At 44.5% G+C, this 25,781-nt stretch overlaps 1 protein-coding gene across 2 annotated transcripts in view; it reads right to left on the reverse strand.

The window, feature by feature from the left end:
• DHX34 (DExH-box helicase 34) overlaps positions 1-25,781 on the reverse strand; it is a 52,293-nt gene that overhangs the window by 17,513 nt on the left and 8,999 nt on the right. For both annotated transcript variants that reach the window (XM_040405601.1, XM_040405602.1), the window contains exons 9-13: positions 16,905-17,006; positions 10,065-10,298; positions 9,743-9,916; positions 8,410-8,521; positions 7,016-7,125 (exon numbers count right to left, since the gene is read on the reverse strand). In XM_040405601.1, coding sequence (XP_040261535.1) covers positions 7,016-7,125; positions 8,410-8,521; positions 9,743-9,916; positions 10,065-10,298; positions 16,905-17,006 — 732 coding nt within the window. The remainder of the gene's footprint in view (positions 1-7,015; positions 7,126-8,409; positions 8,522-9,742; positions 9,917-10,064; positions 10,299-16,904; positions 17,007-25,781) is intronic.

Consider the following 25,781-nt stretch of genomic DNA (forward strand, 5'->3'; position numbering starts at 1 on the left):
GGCGCCTTGGCTTCAAACAGTACATCCCAAGCAAGCGTGCCCGGTATGGGGTCAAATTGTATAAGCTCTGTGAAAGGGCCACAGGCTATACCCACAAATTTCGTGTCTATGAGGGAAAAGATCAGACCCTGGAGCCGGTCGGTTGCCCTGACTACCTGGGGAGCAGTGGGAAGACAGTCTGGGACTTGGTGTCACCCTTATTCGGCAAGGGGTACCATCTTTATGTGGACAATTTTTACACAAGTGTGGCCCTCTTTAGGCATTTGTTTCTAGAACGGATTTGCGCCTGTGGCACCGCGCGAACTAGTCGCGTGGGCTTCCCCCAACGGCTTGTAACCACCCGTCTTGCAAGGGGGGAGAGGGCTGCCTTGTGTAACGAAGAACTGCTCGCGGTGAAATGGAGAGACAAGCGTGACGTTTACATGCTCTCCTCCATTCACGCAGACACGACAATCCAAATTGAGCGAGCAACCCGTGTCATTGAAAAGCCCCTCTGTGTCCACGACTATAATGCGCTCATGGGAGGGGTGGACTTCAATGACCAGATGTTGTCTCCGTATTTAGTTTCCCGCAGAACCAGACGCTGGTATAAGAAGGTGTCTGTATATTTAATTCAATTGGCGCTGTACAATAGTTTTGTTCTCTACAGTAAGGCTGGGAGAACACGATCTTTCCTCAAATTCCAGGAAGAGATCATCGAGAACCTCCTTTACCCAGGAGGTTCCGTGGCCCCATCCCCCAGTGTAGTTAGCCGTCTACACGAGCGACATTTCCCCAGTGTCGTTCCTGGTACCTCAACCCAACCGTCACCCCGAAAAAGATGTCGTGTCTGTAGCAGGAGTGGAATAAGGCGTGACACCCGCTATTTCTGTCCTGACTGTGCTGACCACCCTGCCCTATGCTATGGAGAGTGTTTCCGGAAGTACCACACACAGGTACACCTAGCATAGGGATTGCATCTCACAGGACAGGCACACAGGGCTATTAGGGCCCATTCACTCACAGCTGCTGCAAACCTCTCCTTTCACCTGGGATAAAGTGCATAACGTACTTCGCCACATCTTTGGGCGATTTGCGCTTTGCACATTGTCCCATGGGGAAGGAGAGGTTTGTTCTATAAAGGTAAAAAAAACTAAACAAAAAAAAAATTACCGGTAAGTAAAAAAGTTAAAAAAGTTTAAAAAAGTTAATATGTTCTGTTCTAAAGTTAATAAAGTTATTGCTTTGCGGCCTGGTTTTTTCTTTTTTGTTTTGTTTTTTTTACCTTCCAGGTGGACCAACCGATCGACTAGCTGCAGCACTGATGTGCATTCGGACAGAAGCATTGCGCTGCTGTCAGATTACACGCAAGTCGGTGTATGCGGCGCTGCAAGACGAGATTTCTCCTCTGCAGTAAAAGATATGTTTGCCGAGGCATATGAGCTGAGGAGGTGGCGGTGTTCATATACTTTGGCAAACACTTTGTATATATAAAAAAAAAAAATCCCGGCAATGATTTATTCATCCACATCGATTGATGTGAATGGAGAAATCTGGTTTGCCAGGGCATACGAGCTGAAGTGGGTATGGATGTTGGGCGGAGCTCCTATGTCCTGGCAGACGCCTTTCCCCTCCTTTTTCTTTTTTTGGCAGAGATTTTTTCATCCACATTGATCGATGCGAATGAAGAAATCTGTGCCGTTCATTTTTTTCTTTCAGCCCAGAGGCTGAACGGAAAAAAAAAATCTCATTACCCGTATGCTCAATATAAGGAGAATAGCAGAAACTCCTAATGCTGGGCATACATGTAATGATTGCGGAGACCCTCAAATGCCAGGGCAGTACAAACACCCCACAAATAACACCATTTTGGAAAGAAGACACCCCAAGGTATTCGCTGAGGGGCATATTGAGTCCATGAAAGATTGAAATTTTTGTCCCAAGTTAGCGGAAAGGGAGACTTTGTGAGAACAAAATCCAAAAAATCAATTTCCGCTAACTTGTGCCAAAATTTTTTTTTTTCAATGAACTCGCCATGCCCCTCATTGAATACCTTGGGGTGTCTTCTTTCCAAAATGGGGTCACATGTGGGGTATTTATACTGCCCTGGCATTTTAGGGGCCCCAAAGCGTGAGAAGAAGTCTGGTATCCAAATGTCTAAAAATGCCCTCCTAAAAGGAATTTGGGCCCCTTTGCCCACCTAGGCTGCAAAAAAGTGTCACACATGTGGTATCTCCGTATTCAGCAGAAGTTGGGGAATATGTTTTGGGGTGTCATTTTACATATACACATGCTGGGTGAGATAAATATCTTGGTCAAATGCCAACTTTGTATAAAAAAAATGGGAAAAGTTGTCTTTTGCCAAGATATTTCTCTCACCCAGCATGGGTATATGTAAAATGACACCCCAAAACACATTCCCCACCTTCTCCTGAGTACGGAGATACCAGATGTGTGACACTTTTTTGCAGCCTAGGTGGGCAAAGGGGCCCACATTCCAAAGAGCACCTTTCAGATTTCACAGGTCATTTACCTACTTACCAGACATTAGGGCCCCTGGAAAATGCCAGGGCAGTATAACTACCCCACAAGTGACCCCATTTTGGAAAGAAGACACCCCAAGGTATTCCGTGAGGGGCATGGCAAGTTCCTAGAATTTTTTATTTTTTGTCACAAGTTAGTGGAAAATGATGATTTTTTTTTTTTTATTTTTTTTTCATACAAAGTCTCCTATTCCACTAACTTGTGACAAAAAAAAAAAATTTCCATGAACTCACTATGCCCATCAGCGAATACCTTGGGGTCTCTTCTTTCCAAAATGGGGTCACTTGTGGGGTAGTTATACTGCCCTGGCATTCTAGGGGCCCAAATGTGTGGTAAGGAGTTTGAAATCAAATTCAGTAAAAAATGACGAGTGAAATCCGAAAGGTGCTCTTTGGAATATGGGCCCCTTTGCCCACCTAGGCTGCAAAAAAGTGTCACACATCTGGTATCTCCGTACTCAGGAGAAGGTGGGGAATGTGTTTTGGGGTGTCATTTTATATATACCCATGCTGGGTGAGAGAAATATCTTGGCAAAAGACAACTTTTCCCATTTTTTTATACAAAGTTGTCATTTGACCAAGATATTTATCTCACCCAGCATGGGTATATGTAAAAAGACACCCCAAAACACATTCCTCAACTTCTCCTGAGTACGGGGATACCAGATGTGTGACACTTTTTTGCAGCCTAGGTGGGCAAAGGGGCCCATATTCCAAAGAGCACCTTTCGGATTTCACAGGTCATTTTTCACTGAATTTGATTTCAAACTCCTTACCACACATTTGGGCCCCTAGAATGCCAGGGCAGTATAACTACCCCACAAGTGACCCCATTTTGGAAAGAAGAGACCCCAAGGTATTCGCTGATGGGCATAGTGAGTTCATGGAAGTTTTTATTTTTTGTCACAAGTTAGTGGAATATGAGACTTTGTATGAAAAAAAAAAAAAAAAAAAAAATCATCATTTTCCGCTAACTTGTGACAAAAAATAAAAAATTCTAGGAACTCGCCATGCCCCTCACGGAATACCTTGGGGTGTCTTCTTTCCAAAATGGGGTCACTTGTGGGGTAGTTATACTGCCCTGGCATTCTAGGGGCCAAAATGTGTGGTAAGGAGTTTGAAATCAAATTCAGTAAAAAATGACGAGTGAAATCCGAAAGGTGCTCTTTGGAATATGGGCCCCTTTGCCCACCTAGGCTGCAAAAAAGTGTCACACATCTGGTATCTCCGTACTCAGGAGAAGGTGGGGAATGTGTTTTGGGGTGTCATTTTATATATACCCATGCTGGGTGAGAGAAATATCTTGGCAAAAGACAACTTTTCCCATTTTTTTATACAAAGTTGTCATTTGACCAAGATATTTATCTCACCCAGCATGGGTATATGTAAAAAGACGCCCCAAAACACATTCCTCAACTTCTCCTGAGTACGGGGATACCAGATGTGTGACACTTTTTTGCAACCTAGGTGGGCAAAGGGGCCCATATTCCAAAGAGCACCTTTCGGATTTCACAGGTCATTTTTCACTGAATTTGATTTCAAACTCCTTACCACACATTTGGGCCCCTAGAATGCCAGGGCAGTATAACTACCCCACAAGTGACCCCATTTTGGAAAGAAGAGACCCCAAGGTATTCGCTGATGGGCATAGTGAGTTCATAGAACTTTTTATTTTTTGTCACAAGTTAGTGGAATATGAGACTTTGTAAGAAAAAAAAAAAAAAAAAAAAAATCATCATTTTCCGCTAACTTGTGACAAAAAATAAAAAGTTCTATGAACTCACTATGCCCATCAGCGAATACCTTAGGGTGTGTACTTTCAGAAATGGGGTCATTTGTGGGGTGTTTGTACTGTCTGGGCATTGTAGAACCTCAGGAAACATGACAGGTGCTCAGAAAGTCAGAGCTGCTTCAAAAAGCGGAAATTCACATTTTTGTACCATAGTTTGTAAACGCTATAACTTTTACCCAAACCATTTTTTTTTTACCCAAACATTTTTTTTTTATCAAAGACATGTAGAACTATAAATTTAGAGCAAAATTTCTATATGGATGTCGTTTTTTTTGCAAAATTTTACAACTGAAAGTGAAAAATGTCATTTTTTTGCAAAAAAATCGTTAAATTTCGATTAATAACAAAAAAAGTAAAAATGTCAGCAGCAATGAAATACCACCAAATGAAAGCTCTATTAGTGAGAAGAAAAGGAGGTAAAATTCATTTGGGTGGTAAGTTGCATGACCGAGCAATAAACGGTGAAAGTAGTATAGGTCAGAAGTGTAAAAAGTGGCCTGGTCTTTCAGGGTGTTTAAGCACTGGGGGCTGAGGTGGTTAAGGCGGTCGTCGCTAGGTTGGGCTTACCGCGACTTATGCGTTGACAGCACAGGCTGCAGATGGCAACACTATTGTCAGCAGCTTACACATTAAAAAAAGCCCACACTGCGGAGCCATGTGCCGGCGTCCTGGGAGCGCCAGAAGTGACAGTGCATGGTGGATGGCTCGCTCCAGATACATTTGCAGTCTGCTTTTTGCCTCCTGTGCCGTGCGAGCTCTGCCTGCTTCTCCTCCCTCTCTGCTGCTCCGTCTCTGCCTCTAAACTCCCCTCCTCTTCCTCTCTTGTAGGCACCCACGTGACGTCCATCGACACGTCATCATCGTCACCTTCACCACCACTGACATTTGAGATCTCGTACTAGGCAGGAACAGCAGGGACCTTACTCCTTGGGCTGATCTGGGTACTGTAGTCAGACCGTTAGGTGACGGCCGTTGCTACCTCCTCTTCCTCATCCGATGTCAAGAATGGCTGCGCATAGGTAAGGTCTGGGAATGGATGGGAAAATAATTCCTCTGACTAGAGTAGAAGGGCTATGGTGGTGGTGGTGGTGTATTTGGGGGTGCACACAGCAGAGAGTGAGGAGGGTGCAGATACAGAGGATGAAGCGGGTGCAGAAGCGGAAGGGTCAGTGAGCCACTCAACCAACTGTGGTGCGCCCTTTGAAGTAATCGCACGCGCCTTCTCCAACTTCCCACTTAGGCTCCCGCCTGGTGCACCTGCCCGACCCCTACCACCCCTGCGGAACGGCCTGCCTCTTACTTTGCCTGTCATTTTCATAATGACCCTGTGCCTAAGTCCCTAGAGAAGAGCAGTATTTGTGGAAGCAGGTATTTCGCAGACCTCAATCAATATTTGGTGGAAACAGGTAAATCACAACCCTCAATCAATATTTTGTGGAAGCAGGTATATCAAACCCCTTAATCAGTATTTTGTGGAAGCAGGTATATCGCAACCCTCAATCAATATTTTGTGGAAGCAGGTATATCAAACCCCTCAATCAGTACTTTGTGGAAGCAGGTATCTCGCAGCCCTCAATCAGTATATTGTGGAAGCAGGTATATCACACCCATCAATTATTTTTTTTGTCACAACAGTTATATCACACCACCCTGTTTATTTGGGGCAACAGGTATATCGCAGCCCTCAATCAGTATTTTGTGGAAGAAGGTATATCACATCCCTCAATCAGTTTTTTGGGGGGCAACAGGTATATCACACCCTTTGCAAATAGTTGTTATAATAGCGCTTGTCCCTCTATATACCTGCGGTATCGCAGCAGAACCGCACACAACTGCTGCACCATACAAATGCACTATATACTTTCTATGTTAGAAAGTATATTATATCACACCCCTCAGTATATCACACCTATCGATAGCACACCTATACCAGTCCTTAAAAGGCTGCCAGATCGGGTTCTTTGATAGGGTGGGGGTGTGTCCATGTGCTGAAACGTCTCAATTATAAATGCCATTTGCTGAAGTGAGACAACCCCTTTAATGTTTGCAGAGTGCCGTTGCATCTTGTGTTTGCTTTTATATTGCAGGCACAGCATAAAATACCCCTGCTCATGTATTTAATTTAGTAGGAAGTGCTGACTAAAGGTGCATTCACATGACCATGACCATCCGATCCACATTTTTGGTGGATGGCAAGCGGACCGAGTCATTTCTAGGTGGCTGCAAAAAATGTGTACAGCAGACAGATATCATCCATGTGATGTCCACATCCGTGCAGCTGCTCCACAAATTTACAGGACATGTCTTATTTTTGTCTCTTTTGCAGAATAGGCATTTTTTTCAAAGGGGCCTGCGAAAGGTGAGGGATTCACACGGACGGCATCCGTACTTTGCAGATCCGCAATTTAAGGACCACAAAATGGATACAGTCGCGTGAATGCACCCCAATATTGTTTTTTTTGCATTCTAGAGCTATGCATTCACCTCCACGGTAACAAACAGCACCTTTGTAGAGTGATATTGTAGTCATGCTCTCTTCCGTCCGTCCTCTACCTCTTGCTGACATACATTTGTAAGGTTAGTAACAAATAAGGGACAGATAGAAGGGAGTTCGACAACAGGACCAGACTGCATAGTGCTTGTTTGTAGTCTGTTACCATGGAAACACAAGGTAAGAGCATCTGTAATCAGTAGGACTCACCTGCAGCGCTGGCAATCTCACACAGTTCAGTAGATAGGGTTTGTTTGTCTCTAGAAGTGAGACAAAACCCACTATTTGGTGCTTTCTGCTGCGTCCCTTCTTCCTGGGCTCTACAGGAAGAAAACAAATACTTAACCCTTATGATACCCCTTAGGTTTTTTCATATTTTTGCGTTTTCATTTTTCTTCCCTATCTTCCTATATTTGCGTTCACATAGCTGTATGAGGGCTTAGTAGGACTGAGTAGCATACAGGGCGCCAAAACAGAACTGGGGGCACAGCAGCACAATGAAGCAGAGGATCAGAAACAAATAAGAAATACCACATCTAGTAAACATGCCCTACAGTGCGAGGTATTAATATTGTAATGTCCGAATAGGTGAAAGGTCCTCTTTAACAATTCATACGTTATAACGTTTCTTTGCACCTAGATGTCAAGATGGAGAAGCGCATGCATCTTAGAACACGATAAAACGTCTACCCCTGTCCTTATAAAGGATACACATTACCCCCCCCCCCCCCCAATTGCCTACATCGGCATCCTAAATGCATGAAGTTTCTTGATCTACAGTGCTGGACCAGGCCTCAAGAATAATTTCCACTCCTTCAGATAAATGAACAAACCTCTTTATGCCCCAATTTTGACATCATCAATAGCATTGTTATTGTCACACAATTTTTTGGGGTTACAGTCAATACCAATGGGAGAAATTTATCATGAGGAGAATTTTTTAACTCAGTTTTTCTTGAGTTGGAGTTGCTGTAATTTGCGCCGAATTTATCAAACATTGCACGTTGTTTGATAAATTTGGCGCATCTTTAAACCTCATACTTTTGTCTAGAGATGTTACTCCATTCTTTTATGCCAACCACCTACTGGAGTAAGATTGCGGCTTTTTTTTATTTTTATTTTTTTAAACAATTTTTAAAAAATCTGAGCTGATTAATCTGGAGTACGCCTAAATAACATAGCTAGCCACACTCATTTTCCCACCCACTTTTCAAAAGTGCTGAGAACGGTGTAAAGTCCCAAATTTTGTGTTAACATTTGCGCCTTTTTTCTGCCAGATTTTTTACAAAATGGCAATAATAAATTCCTCTGTCTTCCCTCCACGTTAGGACTCATGAGACAGTCACACAACGTTTCACCTATAGAGAAATATTTGAGTTGGGGACATAATCACAGCACAGCCCTACCCTGATCATTAGCTCCTCTGTCTCTCTTTCCTACATCCCAATTATCTCGATCTCTGCGCACAAGATGTTTCCTCTTCAGTCCCTCCTTCCATATCTTCTCTTTTGCTCTTTCGGTCAGTGTGACCTACAATAGTCTTCGGCTCTCACAGTTACTTGGTGTAGGACATGTATAAAATTGTATAGAAAGTGAACAATTACCACTTGGAGCAGCCTCTTCTCTATCACTCTCTACTTGAAGCAGCTCAGGAGCACTAGAGAAGACGGAGGTTGGGTGTAGGACAATACCCTGCTTAGTCCTTGTGTGAAAAACCTGCAAAAAGTAAAAAGAATAGTAATAATAAGCCGAACGCACATGTCAAAATGACCTTCAAGGGACAATCGCTATCATTAGATTTTAAACTGAACAAACCGTAGCTATGACACCTGTATTTTTAATGATTGTATGTTCTTCAAGGCCCCCTACTGACCCTTAAACTGCACAAAAAGTTTTGCCTGAAGACTAGGAGCACCTTAAAGGGGTAATTTCACCTCGCATATCGCAAGGATCTGCACCGATGTCTAGAACGGAGCCCCAAAGTGAACAAGGGCGTACTGTACATGCGTGGCCGCCCTCCATTCATTTCTACAGGAGCGCCGAGCTCGGCTATTTCCGGCAGTCCTATAGAAGGGAATGGAGCGGCGGCCGCAATTGCGCAGTGCGCTCTCCATTCATTCCTATGGGACTTCCGAAAATAGCCGAGCTTGCTCGCCTATTTTTCAGAACTCCCACAGAAGTCAATGGTAAGCACGCTGCGCATGTGTGGTGTGCGCTCTCGTTCACTTTTGGGGCCTCATTCTGGAGATAGATGCAGGTTCCAGAGGTGGGACCCGCACCTATCTGACATTGGTGGTGTTAAAAGGGAGTTGGTCTGCAGTTTTCACCTTGCAAAACTGCTGACAGTGGTAAGCAGGGCCGGAGAGAGCAGGACAAACACATCTTTTGCAGAGTTTTTATTAAAGCTCTCAATAGGTATGTTTTCCTGCCCTCCTAGACCCCCCTAACTGGTGCTGTCAGCAGTTTTGCATTGTGAAAACTGCTAACATACTGCCTTTAGCTTTAGTACCCAACACAGCACTGTCATGTGGCAGTGTGTGGTATTGCAGCTCAGCCCCACTCATGTGAATTGTGCTCAATTATGGCCAAGTTCTAGATATCGATACAGCTGAATGGAAAAGAGCATTAACGTGTTATGGATTCTTAGGATCTGAAGGAAGAGGCCGCAGCACTTAGTGGAGCGGCACAGCTTTTTAACTATATTAAACTGAGCTGTATGGCTTTACTGCTGTAAACCAGGGCTGAACTGTAGTGCAAGGGATATCACTATGTCAGATGGTTTCCACTGATCAGTGGAGGTACCAGGGGTCAGAAACATTAATGCTCCATCCTAAGGATAGGTCACAGTTATATCTGAATGTGGTCACTGAGAAAGCCTGCATGCATAGAGGAGGCATCGGTATCACAAAGGTTACCTTCACTTCTAAAAGAACCGACCTGATCAGAATCTTTGCGGCAGCTGTTGAAGTTGTCGGGAAGTGCCAGCTGCGGGTACAGGCCATGGCACACAATAAGTTTCAGCAAGGACAGCTGTTTTGTCGATAGCTCCTCCCCTGCGCCCGACGCTTCTCGTAACTCATTGACATTGTGACGGAGTTTAAACTTAACATCCTGCAAAAACACGGTGTTAATATATTGATGACCCCCGCAAGGAAACAGTGAAGTCACGATCAGTGATCTGCAGCCACACAACTCGGGTAAGAGCCTGCAACACGTCTCAGGCTAGTCACGGAATGTAAGGGAGGCACCGATCACACACCTGGATGTCTACGCCGTCCTTCTTGTCTTTATTAGATCTTTGCTCTTCATCGCTGGAAGATCCCACATCTTGGTCATGGAGCCTGAGCACTTTTCGTTTATGTTTTTCCGATCGTTCGTGTTCCCTCTTCAGTTGATGAAGCTCTTTGCGCTCCTTGTGCTGCCGCTGGCGGCTGTAGCGGTCCACCGCTCGGGTCTCTGTCTCATTCAGCATCCCATGGTCCTTCAGCAGGCCCTGGAAGGAGAGGCCAAAGAAAAAAACTAAAACATGGTCAATTAATTAAAGGGGGATTTAAATATTGATAGCCTATCCTCAGGATATAATATATAATCCTCAATATAAGATTGGCGGGGACCCAACTCCTGGCACCCCTGCTAATCAGCTGTAAACTACGTGAGCACTTAGGTCTTTTCCTAATCTAAGATGTCACATTGACGTCACTCCCATTCAAGTGAATTAGGCTGAGCTGCGATACCAAGCACGGCCGCTGTTGAATGTACGGGGCTGTGCTTGGTAAGAAGGCCGCGGTGCTCACCGGGGCTTCCTCAAACCGCTGATCGGCGGGGGTGCCAGGAGTTGGACCCCCACCAATCTCAAATTGATTACCTAACCTGAGAATAGGCCAACAATATGAGAACCCCTTAAAGGTTTTATGACGGGACGCTGGTGGAGGGGGACACGGTTGAGATCTCCAGGTAATCTAAAGGAAAACAATAGAGTAGTATATAAGGACTCTGTCATCTTCTTCCCCAGTACTGAGGAAGCCTCCACCTGGTTGGATGCCAGGGGGCTATGAGACTCTTAGCTGGATGGTCCCCTTTTCGTTTACATTCAATCATGATTTATGTGTTTCTTTTTATTCCTATTTTTTAGGCAGTTGTGGTCCTCTGCACCATATATATAGAAGGAAAGATACCATTTAGAGTGCCGGGGAGGGAGAGGGGGGGTGTGGGGGGGAGGCAGCTTAGCCGATGTGTAAGAGGAGCATGGGACTTTATTGTCTTGTGCGCCATGGGGAGGTGGGGTTGTTTCACTGCTGCGGGACTCAATATAGAACCGGGAAAGGGAGCGGAAAAACTTGACCATCCACCGTTATTTTGTAAATGCAACGTATTTTGACATGGAATGTCTGCGGATTGGCGGACAAGTTTAAACGGAGGGTGGTCTACGATATTATCTCCAGACATCTACCTGCTATCGTGGGGCTGCTTGAGACCCATTTCACTTCTGAAAAATTGCACTATATGCAAAAACCTTGGACGCAGTACGAGTATCACTCCCACCATTCGGCCGATTCACGAGGAGTAAGCGTCTATATACATAGGAATGTGGATTACGACCCATATGATCAATGGATCGATAAGGAGGGACGATTTGTCTTTTTATATGGCCGATGGATGGGACTGATATGCGTACTTGCATTTGTATACATTCCTCCTCCCTTCTCCTCGGAAGTGTTGATTAAACTCGCGGAGTATGTTTGTAAGCGGGATCCGTGTCCTATATTGGTGTTGGGGGATTTTAATTCCGTTATGGATAATAAGGATAGCAGTGCTCCAGACTAAAAAAAATACCTAGTAGCCATTGGCTCCTGAACTGAAAAATTTAGGAGCCTAATCAAATTTTTAGTCGCCAAATCGAAACTGAATCAAAACTTTGGTATCGTGACAACGCTACGCCGATCAGATCGGCGTAGGGTTGTTTTGAAACCAAAATTTTGATTCGCTTTCGTCACCATAAAAAAGTATTGCGATACTCAATACCGCGCAAAAAAAAAGCTGCGTGCATTTCGCATTTTATGAAACATTCGGCCCATAATAGAACAGTCCTATGCTATTTTTTGGGGTGACAAGGTGACTAAAAAATGGCGAATGCTCACCGCATAGGAGATATTTTTTAATAATTTAATAGTTTGGACAGCGCTATGTAATTATGTTTATTTATTTATTGTTTATATATTTTATATGTAAAATAGGGAAAGGGGGGATTTAAACTTAATATTTTAAAGTACTTTCACACTAGCGTTTTTCATTTCCGGCATTGAGTTCCGTCACGGGGGCTCTATACCAGAAAAGAACGGATCAGTTATATCCCCATGCATTCTGAATGGAGAGTAATCCGTTCAGGATGCATCAGGACGTCTTCAGTTCAGTCATTTTGACTGATCAGGCAAAAGATAAAACCACAGCATGCTACGGTTTTATCTCCAGCGAAAAAAAATGAAGACTTGCCTGAATGCCGGATCCAGCATTTTTCCCCATAGGAATGTATTACTGCCGGATCCAGCATTCAAAATACCGCAATGCACCCGCACTAAATCCGGACCCATTCACTTCTATGGGGCTGTGCACATGAGCGGTGATTTTCACACATCACTTGTGCGTTGCGTGAAAATCGCAGCATGCTCTGTTGTGCGTTTTTCACGCAACGCAGGCCCCATAGAAGTTAATGGGGCTGTGTGAAAATCGCAAGCATCTGCAAGCAAGTCCGGATGCGGTGCGATTTTCACGCATGGTTCCTAGGTGACAGTCTATTCACTGTGTTATTTTCCCTTATAACATGGTTATAAGGGAAAATAATAGCATTCTGAATACAGAATGCAAAGTAGAAGGTCAATATAATAAACATTGGTGGCGCAGTGCGCCCCCCCATCACCCCAGTATAAACATTGGTGGCGCAGTGCGCCCCCCCATCACCCCAGTATAAACATTGGTGGCGCAGTGCGCCCCCCCATCACCCCAGTATAAACATTGGTGGCGCAGTGCGCCCCCCCATCACCCCAGTATAAACATTGGTGGCGCAGTGCGCCCCCCCATCACCCCAGTATAAACATTGGTGGTGCAGTGGGCAGTGCCAATGAGGGTTAAAAAATAAAAAAATAATTAACTCACCTCCTCCAGTTGATAGCGTAGCAGCCGGTCTCCTGTTCTTACTTCTTTCTTCAGGACCTGTGGTGACGTCACTGAGCTCCTCACATGATACATCACCATGGTAATGGGCCATGTGAGGAGCTCAGTGACGTCACCACAGGTCCTGAAGAAAGAAGTAATAACAGGAGACCGGCTGCTACGCTATCAACTGGAGGAGGTGAGTTAATTTTCTTTTATTATTTTTAACCCTCATTGGCACTTCCCACTGTGGGGGGGGGGGGGGGGGCGGGGGCACACTGTGCCACCAACGTTTCTTATACAAATACAGGAGGCGGGTGCCGAAATCAAATAGCCGGCACCCGACCTCTGTGACAGGGAGCTGCGATCAGCTACAATTAACCCCTCAGGTACCGCACCTGAAGGGTTAACTCAACTGCAGCGGATCGCAGCTCCCTGTCACAGAGGTCGGGTGCCGGCTATTTGATTCCGGCACCCGCCTCCTGTATTTGTATTACAGCTCAGTTTTCTTCATTGGTGGCGCAGTGGCCACAGCCCCTCCTCCTCCTCCCGTCTCTCTTCTTATTGGCAGCGGCGGTGGCGGCAGCACAGGGGGGAGGGAGAGACTCCTCCTGCGCTGCTGAGAACTATCATCATCTCCTGTGCCCCGCCGCTGTATTGAGCAGAGCTGCGGCAGCGGGTCTAGTCGCAAATGGCGACAAGACTAAAAAGTCTTGTCGCCATTTGTAAATTCTAAGTCGCATTGGCGACCATTTTGGTCGCCATCTGGAGCCCTGGGATAGGGTATCTCTGTTAAGTGGAGGGGGGACTATAAATGATCAGCCCACGACCCTTAGCAGGATCTGCCAGGAGATGGGCCTTATAGACGTGTGGAAGTTTCTGTATGGGAAAAAAATTGCCTTCTCCTGTTTCAGCAGATCTTGCAGGGCTATGTCTAGGATAGATTTAGCTCTGGCGAGTCCAGAATTTCTAGAACGGATACAAAACATGAAGTATGAACCACATGGAATATCCAACCATACCCCAATGTTGCTCTCGACGGTTGACTCTCTGTCTATAGAGGGGAGAAAATCCTTCAGGTTAAATCCACATTGGATCCATGTGGTCGTGACCAAGAAAGGATCGGGAAAGATATTTTAGAATTTTGGGCATTAAATTATGGATCCACACATATTCATTATGTGTGGGACTCCCTGAAGGCTATGATAAGAGGGGTATACAGTATGAGGATTAGGAAGAAAAGGGCGGAATATGCTAGTATTGAAAGGGAATTGGCAGAAAGGGTAAGGGCTCTTGAGGTAGAATTGGCCGGACAGAATGGGGAAAATACCCGACTAATATTAATGGAGGCCAAGAGGAAATATCAGTCCTTTCTCTATGAAAAAGCGCAACATAGGTCCTTTTTTGCTGGACAGCAAGATTTTAAAAAAAAAGGCAAGACAGACAGAATGCTGGCTTCCGTAATCGCTAATCAACGGACCCAAACTCCAAGGCAAATTAAGCTATCCACCGGCGCCTTAACCAAAGATTTTTATTAAAGCTGCCTTTATAGAACATTTTACTAAGGTATATCAGTCGGACCTTGGACTGGATGATGGAGCCCGGGCCCTTTTCTTTGATAGCGTGGAACTCCCTCGCCTTTCCGATCAGGATTGCTCCAAATTAAATTTACCAATTACCCTTGAGGAGGTGGAGACAGCCGTCGATAGCATAAAAAGTAATACGGCTCCAGGCAGGGATGGCCTGCCCTTTGAATTCTATAGAGCATATCGCAAAACGGCGTTGCCTCTCCTTCTTCAAATGTTCAATGAGTCATGGAGGAGTGGTTCACTTTCCCTTCCTTTCCTTCAAGGATACTATATTGCAGCCCAGATAAAGTGGTGTGTGGGTGGGGGGACGGACCACCAGTCCGCTTTATTATTAGGTATCCTGGCAAAGGGACTTTCAGGGGCCATATGGGGATATTTTTTCTATTTTGGAGACTGGTCATCCGGGCAAAAGAAAAGAACAATGTTTAATTAGTGATACACTAAATAGGGTCTGGAATAAGATTAAAAATATAAAATGCCCCACTCACTTTACTCCACTTTGGCATAATCATAATTTAGCAGAATTCATGTCAATTGTAGATCACAAATATTGGAACTCACGCGGTATCAACCGCTTAACTCACATAATATCACATGGTAATATTATCCCTTTAGATGCATTAATAAAAGGCACACCTGTAACCTTTTTGGATAGATATAGATACGCACAAATTAGTCACGCATATAGGAGCACTGAGGACAAAAGCCTATTGACCGTTAGGGCAAACTCCTTTTTGGATTATTGTTTTAGATTTAAGGATACACAACTCACACTTGCTCAAATATATCATAGACTCGGGGACTGTTTAGAGGAAATAACAACATTCTAAAGCGAGGGAGGCTGGGAAGCTGAACTGGGCGATGGGAGCATCTTGGAATGGGATATAATATATCAAAACATAAAAAAAGTATCGATTTGTCAGAAATATAGACTTACTCAGTTCAAGATTGTACATCGCCTATACTACTCCCCCGCCTTCCTCGCCAAAATATATAGGGGAAAAAAGGACCTGTGCTGGAAATGTTCAGCAGAAAAAGCTGACCTAGGTCACTTACTCTGGAACTGCTCAGAAGTGAGAGGTTTTTGGACCAATATCTATGAGGAATTATCTAGAAGATATAAGATTAAATTGAATCGATGTTTTATGCAGGCAATATTGTGCAACTTCTCTCCCTCTGACTTGACGCCCTACCAGATACGAATATGTCTGGAGGGCTTTGTGGTAGCGAAGGCCTTAATTGTTAAATATTGGGGTACAAAAAATAGCCCTAGCTTTATTGAATGGAGGGCTCGGATGGACAATATTGATGCCTACAGAAGAATAGCAAGGAAACTGGAGTGATGCTAGAAAGGGTATGTTTTTCGCTCCAAAAAGCCCGGCCATAGGTGGCTCCGGAAACGGAAACCGCTGTAGAAATTAAGATATGGGTGGATCTTGCAGCAAAGGGTGGGGGGGGGGAAATTGGAGCAATTGTATTAAGTTGTCCATAACTACTTTTATATATTTGAATTGTATGTTACTGAATTTTATATATTTGGTTCAGAAAATAATAAAGGAATTTAAAAAAAAGAAAAGGAAAACAATAGGGATCAGACAAACAAAAAAATACAATCTAAGCAACATATATTGCAAAGTCCACTGCAATGAATGAAGGCCTGGCAAAAGTAAGAACATGAAATATGGCCGTCAGGAAAATAAGTGCATTTGGCCCTTCTGCAATGCAATGAAAAAACACAGCCCTATCACTGATAACGGACTGGAAAGGAGGGGTGCATATACCACAGCGACAGATCGTGGGACCGCTATCGGGTCCTTGGGGAGAAACAGGGGTCAAACAGAAGGGTAAAGCCTCATTCACACGTCCATGTCAGTGCTCAAAGCAGGTGGTCAGTGAAGCTGTCCGTGAAGGATCCGTGTTGGTTCTGTTTGTCCGTTTTTTGCTGTCCGTGTTGCATCCGTGTTTCACTGACACTGAACAGCTGAAAAATAATTTTCAAAGCATCTCTTCTTAATGATCCATGAAACACAGTTGCAACACAGATGGCAGCCGTGGTTTTCACGGATCCATAGACTATAATGGACGTGATGGATCTGTGAACACGGACAAAATAGAGCGTGCAACCGTGCTAAAAACACGGACCCACGGACCGCGCTAAAACACTGATGTCTGAATACACACGTGGAGAACACGTACAGCACACGTCCGTGAAACACTGACGTGTGAATGAGGCTTAAACGATTGACTCATGGGTATAAAAAGGGTGTGGAAAACAGACAAGTAATCAGGATCCACAGGCCAGAAAGCTGTCGAGACCACTCGTTCCCCTCACACCCCTGTGATGAGATCCTGCTAGAACTCACTTTGAATTGCCGCCGAAGATTTGCCATCTCATATAGTCTTTGTTCTTCCAGTCCTCGTCGACGACACCACTTCCTGGAGTTACTGGAGCGACTTGATTTTATCTGAATCACAATAGGGGAGGGAATACATAAAACTGTTACTTTTAAAGAATGGAACCAAAACTGTACGCAGAGTGACAATTACTGTATACGTGTGACACGATGGGGATTTAAAGGGGTTGTGTCACTTCAGCAAGTGGCATTTATTATGTAGAGAAAGACATGTGATTTTGTCTGCAGCGTTCAATATCTTCACATATCTGCCTGATCTTTATAGTGGGTAAAGCCTCCATTGACAGTAGTAACCAAGAGAATGCGTTCATTGCACGGGTTTTTCTCAAACAGATAACATCTAAATGACAAATATCTGGCGAAATATAAATCCGATTTTGCTTGTCTGGTCACAGCCTGACTACAGGCGATAAGCACGCTCACGTGTAAGGCTACTTTCACACTCTCGTTTGGCGCGGATCCGTCATGGATCTGCACCGACGGTTCTGTTCAGATAATACACCCGTCTGCATCCGTTCAGAACGGATCCGTTTGTATGTATTATCTTTAACATAGCCAAGACGGATCCGTCTTGAACACGATTGAAAGTCAATGGAGGACGGATCCGTTTTCTACTGTGTCATATTGTGTCATAGAAAACGGATCCGTCCCCATTTAATTACAAAGTGTGTCAGAACGGATCCGTTTGGCTCAGTTTCGTCAGAAGGACACCAAAATGCTGCCAGCAGAGCATAAGATGCTATATAGTGTCATCCACAGATCCCCCCACTGCATGGTCATCCACAGATCCCCCCCCCCCATAACAGTGTCATCCACAGATCCCCCTCCCCATAACAGTGCCATCCACAGATCCCCCATAACAGTGCCATCCACAGATCCCCCCCTCCAAAACAGTGCCATCCACAGATCCCCCCTCCAATACAGTGCCATCCACAGATCCCCCCTCCAAAACAGTGCCATCCACAGATCCCCCATAACAGTGTCATCCAAAGATCCCCCTCCCCATAACAGTGCCACCCCCCTCTCCATAACGGTGCCATCCACAGATCCCCCATAACAGTGCCATCCACAGATCCCCCCTCCAAAACAGTGCCATCCACAGATGCCCCCATAACAGTGTCATCCACAGATGCCCCCATAACAGTGTCATCCACAGATGCCCCTATAACAGTGTCATCCACAGATACCCCTATAACAGTGTCATCCACAGATACCCCCATAACAGTGTCATCCACAGATCCCCTCCATAACAGTGTCATCCACAGACCACCTCCATAATAGTGTCATCCACAGACCACCATTAGTTCAAAACCCACCAAAAGCACATCTTTTGGTTCAAAATTATTTTTTTTCTTATTTTCCTCCTCAAAAACCTAGGTGCGTCCTATGGGCAGGTGCGTCTTATAGGGCGAAAAATACATATCCCAATTGAGATTCAGAATCATTGATGGGGTCTCCCCCCAAAGGAGGGGAGGAGATAGGGAACGTGCATTAAAGAGATTGGAGCTAAAATGGATTTTTGAACTTGAAACATTAGAACCAAAAGGTCTGAATAGAGAGATCAAATTAGGGTCACTACTGAACCATTCTGGGCCGAGAACCACTTCTTCACTGTATAAATACTACTAAGTAACTATATTGTTACAATTTTATTACGTTTGATACCCAACCTTTTGGTTGTATTTTTCTGATATGTTTTTATCTCTATTTTTTTAGGTAATACTTTGGGTGCAACTTTAGGTGCAACCTGTGAACATAACTGGGAATCGCTTCACCAAGGGACTATAGAGTCTACCAAGTAAGATGGGAGGCCCCAAAGACGGGAGGTATTATTTATTGTTGTCTTATAGGGATACACCGGGATAGGTAACTTATTGGACATTTTTCCACTGGTTTAGCTTGATGTGCGTGGTTAGTTCTGAACTAAAACTTCATGCCGCCGCTGCTGTACAGTGATACACTCGTATGATCTATACTGTACAGCAGCGGCGGCATGAAGCGCGCGGCGTCATAGCAACCAATGACGCCGTGCGCTCCTGCTGTCAGCAGGAATCCCGGCCGGGTTACCGCGGACCGCTCTCGGCCGTGTGCATGAGGCCTAAAGGGCTATACTGGTTGGACTGTCTTGAGGAGGGGCGGTCAGTCGATTGATTTATCACCTGATCCTGGATTTCAGTCCAGTAGGAACGTTCAAGATATGGTAAGTGTTTCCCCACGGGAGTGGGATGACGTTTCCACTGAATGAGTGGGCGTACACCTAATTAGTGGCAGTGTTCTCCTCATAAACTGAGGGTCACGCCCTCCTTTTTTGGGTGTGCACATAAATTGTCTGAATTAGGGTCCATTCACACGTCAGTGTGTGTTTTGCGGATCCACGTATCCGCAAAACACGGACACCGGCAATGTGCATTCCGCATTTTGCGGACCGCACATCGCCGGCACTAATACAATATGCCTATTCTTGTCCGCAATTGCGGACAAGAATAGGGCATGTTCTATTTTTTTCGGGAACGGAAATGCGGATCCGGAAGTGCGGCCCCATAGAAACGAATGGGTCCGCAATTCCGTTCCGCAAAAGGCGGAACAGAATTGCGGACATGTGAATGGACCCTTAGACAGCTGGGGACATTTCTCTGAGATATGCCCCCATCTCAGTCATGTGTGGACGCTGCCTATAGATCTGGGTCTCAGCAGCAAATTGTCTTCATACTATGAGTTTGATCCCCTTCAATCTAAAACGGATCTTAATTACTGTATTGTACAATATCCTGAATGGTAATGGTTAATCCTATCTATCCGTCTGGGAGGGTTTACTGCAGCGTTATATATTGTTATATCTGCCCCAGTGATGGTTCATGTGCACTGGCGCTTCTTTGATATCTCACACTCGGGAGACAAGAAGGGCCGAGTGAACTGTTGCGCAGGTGCAGTGACGCGCCAGACGCGCCGAGTCTGCAGTATTCCAATACATGTGCACTCTGTTCTATTGAGCGCACTGTCATTTAGTGAAGCGATTGCTCGAGAGGATATGTCCACAGGAGCGTCGTGTCTGTAAGTTTAGATGATGTACATTTATAATTATGTCCAGAGAAGCATCATATACGTTTAGATTATGTATATTCAATTACCACTGATGAATTGGGATATGGAATCACACTGAGGGTTAATATCATGTGCACTGTGTGTGTATCACCTGATGTATAGGTTAAAGGGTAATGATTGATCATGGATGTGCATAGCGATCATGTGACCGATTTGCAAAGTGGCCATTGGTCATGTGATCGCATGGAGCGTGTGACCATTTCCCTTGTGATCGTGTGGTAAATTTGCATAATGACCATGTGACCATTTAGGATGGTATATGTATTCGTCTATAACACATTTGTTTGCTTGAGAAAGACCGAGAGGTCAAAACGTCGCAATTCTTGGTGAATAAACCAGCATGAATTGAAGACCGGCGAGTGCTGCAGTTTTATTTTTGATTTATTCTGGATGTTTCTGAAGGGAGAATGCGGTTATCTCATTCAATCTTTCGATACCATTTCCTAGTTTCCGGTGCTCCTCTGGGTTATCAGAACACACAATCAGCTGTAACTTCTAACAGTCAGTCTAAGGGCTCGTTCACACGAGCGTGTAAAGCGCGTGCCCGTGCTGTGGCGCCGTCCGGGTCTGTCTGGGCTCTAGTAACCATCTAATGCTCTGGAGTGATTACAGAGGACCTGTCCGCTATCCTGACATGTCTGTTTTAGTAATTACTTGTATTACCTATGAAATAACAATTCTGCAGCATAAACATGTCCTTCCTCTGCTATTCCTCCTACATACAGTTGCAAGAAAAAGTATGTGAACCGTTTGGAATGATATGGATTTCTGCACAAATTGGTCATAAAATGTGATCTGATCTTAATCTAAGTCACAACAATAAACAATCAAAGTCTGCTTAAACTAATAACACACAAAGAATTAAATGTTACCATGTTTTTATTGAACACACCATGTAAACATTCACAGTGCAGGTGGAAAAAGTATGTGAACCCTTGGATTTAATAACTGGTTGAACCTCCTTTGGCAGCAATAACTTCAACCAAACGTTTCCTGTAGTTGCAGATCAGACGTACACAACGGTCAGGAGTAATTCTTGACCATTCCTCTTTACAGAACTGTTTCAGTTCAGCAATATTCTTGGGATGTCTGGTGTGAATCGCTTTCTTGAGGTCATGCCACAGCATCTCAATCGGGTTGAGGTCAGGACTCTGACTGGGCCACTCCAGAAGGCGTATTTTCTTCTGTTTAAGCCATTCTGTTGTTGATTTACTTCTAAGCTTTGCGTCGTTGTCCTGTTGCAACACCCATCTTCTGTTGAGCTTCAGCTGGTGGACAGATGGCCTTAAAGGGGTATTCCCATTTTCACTTTTTATACTTACCCTTGTTGAGCGCGACGTTCACTTCCTGGATTCTTCTCCCGGCCGGGCCGGGCTTGCGCAGAAGACTGAAGATTTTCTCCTGGCCGCGCAATGTCCTGAACGCGCACGCCGCCGCGCATTCGCCATGGTGACTTTTTCCTGGCCTGTATAGTACAGAGCCGGCGTGCGCGTTCACGGCTCTGTACTATACTGGCCAGGAAGAAGTCATCATGGCGCATGAGCGGCGGCGTGCGCGTTCAGGACATTGCGCGGCCCGGCCGGGAGAAAATCTTCAGTCTTCTGCGCAACCGCGGCTCAGCGAGATTCGACAGGAGAGGTGGCCGTAATTAGGGGAGATGAAAGACAACGATCAGGTAAGAGGGGACTTATTTTCTCAAAAAGGGTGGGAATTGGGTAATTATATGTATTTACAAAAATTATCACTGTCAAATCATTTACAGATTTAACAGTGATCATTGTGATGGGAATACCCCTTTAAGTCCTCCAGCAAAATGTCTTGATAAACTTGGGAATTCATTTTTCCTTCGATGATAGCAATCTGTCCAGGCCTTGATGCAGCGAAGCAGCCCCAAACCATGATGCCCCCACCACCATACTTCACAGTTGGGATGAGGTTTTGATGTTGGTGTGCTGTGCCTCTTTTTCTCCACACATAGTGTTGTGTGTTTCTTCCAAACAGCTCAACTTTGATTTCATCTGTCCACAGAATATTTTTTTCAACAATCCATTGTTGTTCAGTGTTTTACGTATCGTAGATTCGATAACAGGGATGTTAGCATATGCCAGAGATTTTTGTAAGTCTTTAGCTGACACTCTAGGATTCTTCTTCACCTCTTTGAGCAGTCTGTGCTGTGCTCTTGCAGTCATCTTTACAGGACGGCCACTCCTAGGGAGAGTAGCAGCAGTGCTGAACTTTCTCCATTTATAGGCAATTTGTCTTACCGTGGACTGATGAACAGCAAGGCTTTTGGAGATACTTTTATAACCCTTTCCAGCTTTATGCAAGTCAACAATTCTTAATCGTAGGTCTTCTGAGAGCTCTTTTGTGCGAGGCATCATTCACATCAGGCAATGCTTCTTGTGAAAAGCAAACCCAGCTGTAACCAACACCTCCAATCTCATCTCATTGATTGGACTCCAGTTGGCTGACACCTCACTCCAATTGGCTCTTGGAGATGTCATTAGTCTAGGGGTTCACATACTTTTTCCACCTGCACTGTGAATGTTTACATGGTGTGTTCAATAAAAACATGGTAACATTTAATTCTTTGTGTGTTATTAGTTTAAGCAGACTGTGATTGTCTATTGTTGTGACTTAGATGAAGATCAGATCACATTTTATGACCAATTTGTGCAGAAATCCATATCATTCCAAAGGGTTCACATACTTTTTCTTGCAACTGTATGTATCAATAAATTGACAACTGGGTGCTAGCACTGCGGGGGGATGTGGGGCGTTCTTACACAGTCTGAAAGTAACAGCGTTGATTGGTCAGTGCCAGATTGTGCAGGGACACATCCCCAATTGACAACACCCAGTTGTTAATGTATTCATAAATTTCCAGGAAGAATAACAGAGGAATGGCACAATGCATACAGTGGAGAAAATAAGTATTTGATACACTGGCGATTTTTGCACGTTTTCCCACCTATAAAGAATGGAGATATCTGTAATTTTTCTCGTAGGTACACTTCAACTGTGAGAGACAGAATCAAAAAAAAATAATCCAGAAAATCACATTTTATGATTTTTTAATAATTAATTTGCATTTTATTGCAGGATTACCTACCAGCCAGCAAGAATTCTGGAAGAATTCAGCAAGATACGTACTAGTGATTCATCTTGTTTCTCTTGGGACTTTAGATATTCGTGTTCAGGGTCTTGGTTGTATGTGATCCTACTTTGGGATCTGTTTGTTGTTCTTTTCCCGCCTCGTCGTCCTGTTCGAGGCTTATTCTTCTTTTGAGGCCCTTTGTTAGGGTGGGTCGGAAGAAGCCTGTTATCATCGTGGTCCGTGATGGTTGCCGTAGGGCATACGTAGCCTCCGGGGTCAGGGCCCCGGGTAGGGGTAAAAAAGATACCAATTGGTGTCCACATTGATCCAGAGGAACATGGGTGCTAGTATTGTGAATTGTGATGAGTGAATCCTCCAAGAGAGCAGAATTATCAAGATTGTTATCCTGCGGCTGAGTGCTATAAATCGGTGGATAGATGGAATATATTGGCTCTGGTTTGGCCAGGAGAGAAAGACCAAATGAGGTTGGTGGGAATTTGAATTGTTCGGCCTGCAGATTTTGAGAATGAGGTATGGGCGGACTTCTTGGGTTATGAGTAGGATCCAGTGTTAGTGGAGTTGGTGTGTTTGGATTGATGTATGGACAATCAACAGAGGTGAATACAAACGTGGATAGTTTTTGATTGACGGATGGTTTATGGTGTGGTGGCCATTTTTTGATGCCCATTGGTTTTGTCACGTGGTGGATTATGGGTTTGGAGTCTGTTGGTGTTGTAATAAGTCTTTTTATGAAAGGGTTTTTTGGGGATAGTGGTATTATGGTATGGTTTGGAAGACGTATGTGGTACCTGTGGTTTGTGTGTATGATAGGGGTGGGCGTCCCCAGAACAAGTGCGTGAGTGGTTGGATTGGGGGATGACCGGATTTATATCGTTTGAAGTTGACCCTGTGGGGCCGTTATTGGGATTTTAGTGATCTTTGGGTCTATTTAGCCAGAATTGAATGTTGTTTGTGCAAAAGTCGAGCCTATCTCTATTGACTTTAGTGGATTTGGTTTCCACTGTATCTTTTTCATCTTGGAGTATTCTACTGGTGATTGGACGGTCGTATTTAATAAAATCATTGTGTGTTATGTATTGTGATAGTGTGATGATCTGTTGGTCTATTTGTTCTTTAAGTGCGTTACATAGTAGTTTACATTTAATACATAGTCTATCCAACATGCCGCCGGCACAGGATAACATATATTCATCCCATTCCTTGGTGAATGCAATATCATTCTTAAAGGGAACCTGTCAGCGGGATTTTGTGTATAGAGCTGAGGACATGGGTTGCTAGATGGCCGTTAGCACATCCGCAATATCCAGCCCCCATAGCTCTGTGTGCTTTTATTGTGTAAAAAAAACGATTTGATACATATGCAAATTAACCTGAGATGAGTCCTGTCCCTGACTCATCTCACATACAGGACTCATCTCAGGTTAATTTGCATATGGATCCAATCGGTCTTTTTACACACACCAGGCGGCTACCTGGTTGTCTTTGCACACTTTTTCCAAGTTTTACACCTTTGCGTTTTCTGACGCGTCTCTGTGGCGTAGATTTCTGCAGATGGCGGGAGGGTTGCTTGCTATGCCCACCCTTGGGGACTGCTCTGTAACGTCCCATGGTCAAAGCCTGTGTCCCCCAATGATACGGATGAGAAAACTAGATTTTTTTACTTACCGGAAAATCTGTTTCTTTTCTGTTTATTGGGGGACACAGCTCCCACCCGTTCTCTTGTTTACGGGCCCTTTCTGGCCTGTGTGGTTCTGGGTTTGTACATAGTGTGGTTTTTTTGTCTGGCTTCTCCTACTGCTTTTGCACTAACTGATTTAGCTTAGTCGCTGTAGGAAGAATATAGCTGAAGAGGGAGGAGCTCTTTGTCCTTAGTGTCCGCCTCCTAGCGGCAACAGCTATACCCGTGGTCAAAGTCTGTGTCCCCCAATGAGTGGAAGAGAAACAGGTTTTACAGTAAGTACAAAAATCTAGTTTTTTGCATTGCCGCTTCTCAAGGCCCATAACTTTTCTTTTTTTTATTTCTATGAAGTTGTGTGAGGGCTTGATTTTTGCGGGACAACTTGTATTTTTCATTGTTATCATTTTGGAGTAAATGGCTCTTTTTGATCGCTTGTTATTAAAGTTTTTCCGGTGGCAACTAAGAATAAATTAGCAATTTTTGGTATCAACTCCACTCGCCGTGTTTGGAGGAAGAAGAAGAAGAATGAGTAGAACCCCAAGAACAGAGTCCAAACCATGATGCATGGGGGTGGAAACATCATACTTTGGGGGTGCTTTTATGCAAAGGGAACCGGACGACTGCACCATATTGAAGGGAGGATGGATGGGGCCATGTATCACGAGATTTTGGCCAACAACCTCCTTCCCTCAGTAAGAACATTGCAGATGGGTCGTGGCTGGGTCTTCCAACATGACAATGCCCTGAAACACACAGCCAGGATAACCAAGGAGTGGCTCCGTAAGAAGCATTTCAAGGTCCTGGAGTGGCCTAGCCAGTCTCCAGACCTAAACCCAATCGAAAATCTTTGGAGGTTGCTGAAACCCAATGTAGCCCAGCGACAGCCCCGAAACCTGACAGATGTAGAGGAGATCTGTGTGGAGGAGTG

Source organism: Bufo bufo, chromosome 8 (assembly GCF_905171765.1).
Source record: "Bufo bufo chromosome 8, aBufBuf1.1, whole genome shotgun sequence".
Taxonomy (NCBI): domain Eukaryota; kingdom Metazoa; phylum Chordata; class Amphibia; order Anura; family Bufonidae; genus Bufo; species Bufo bufo.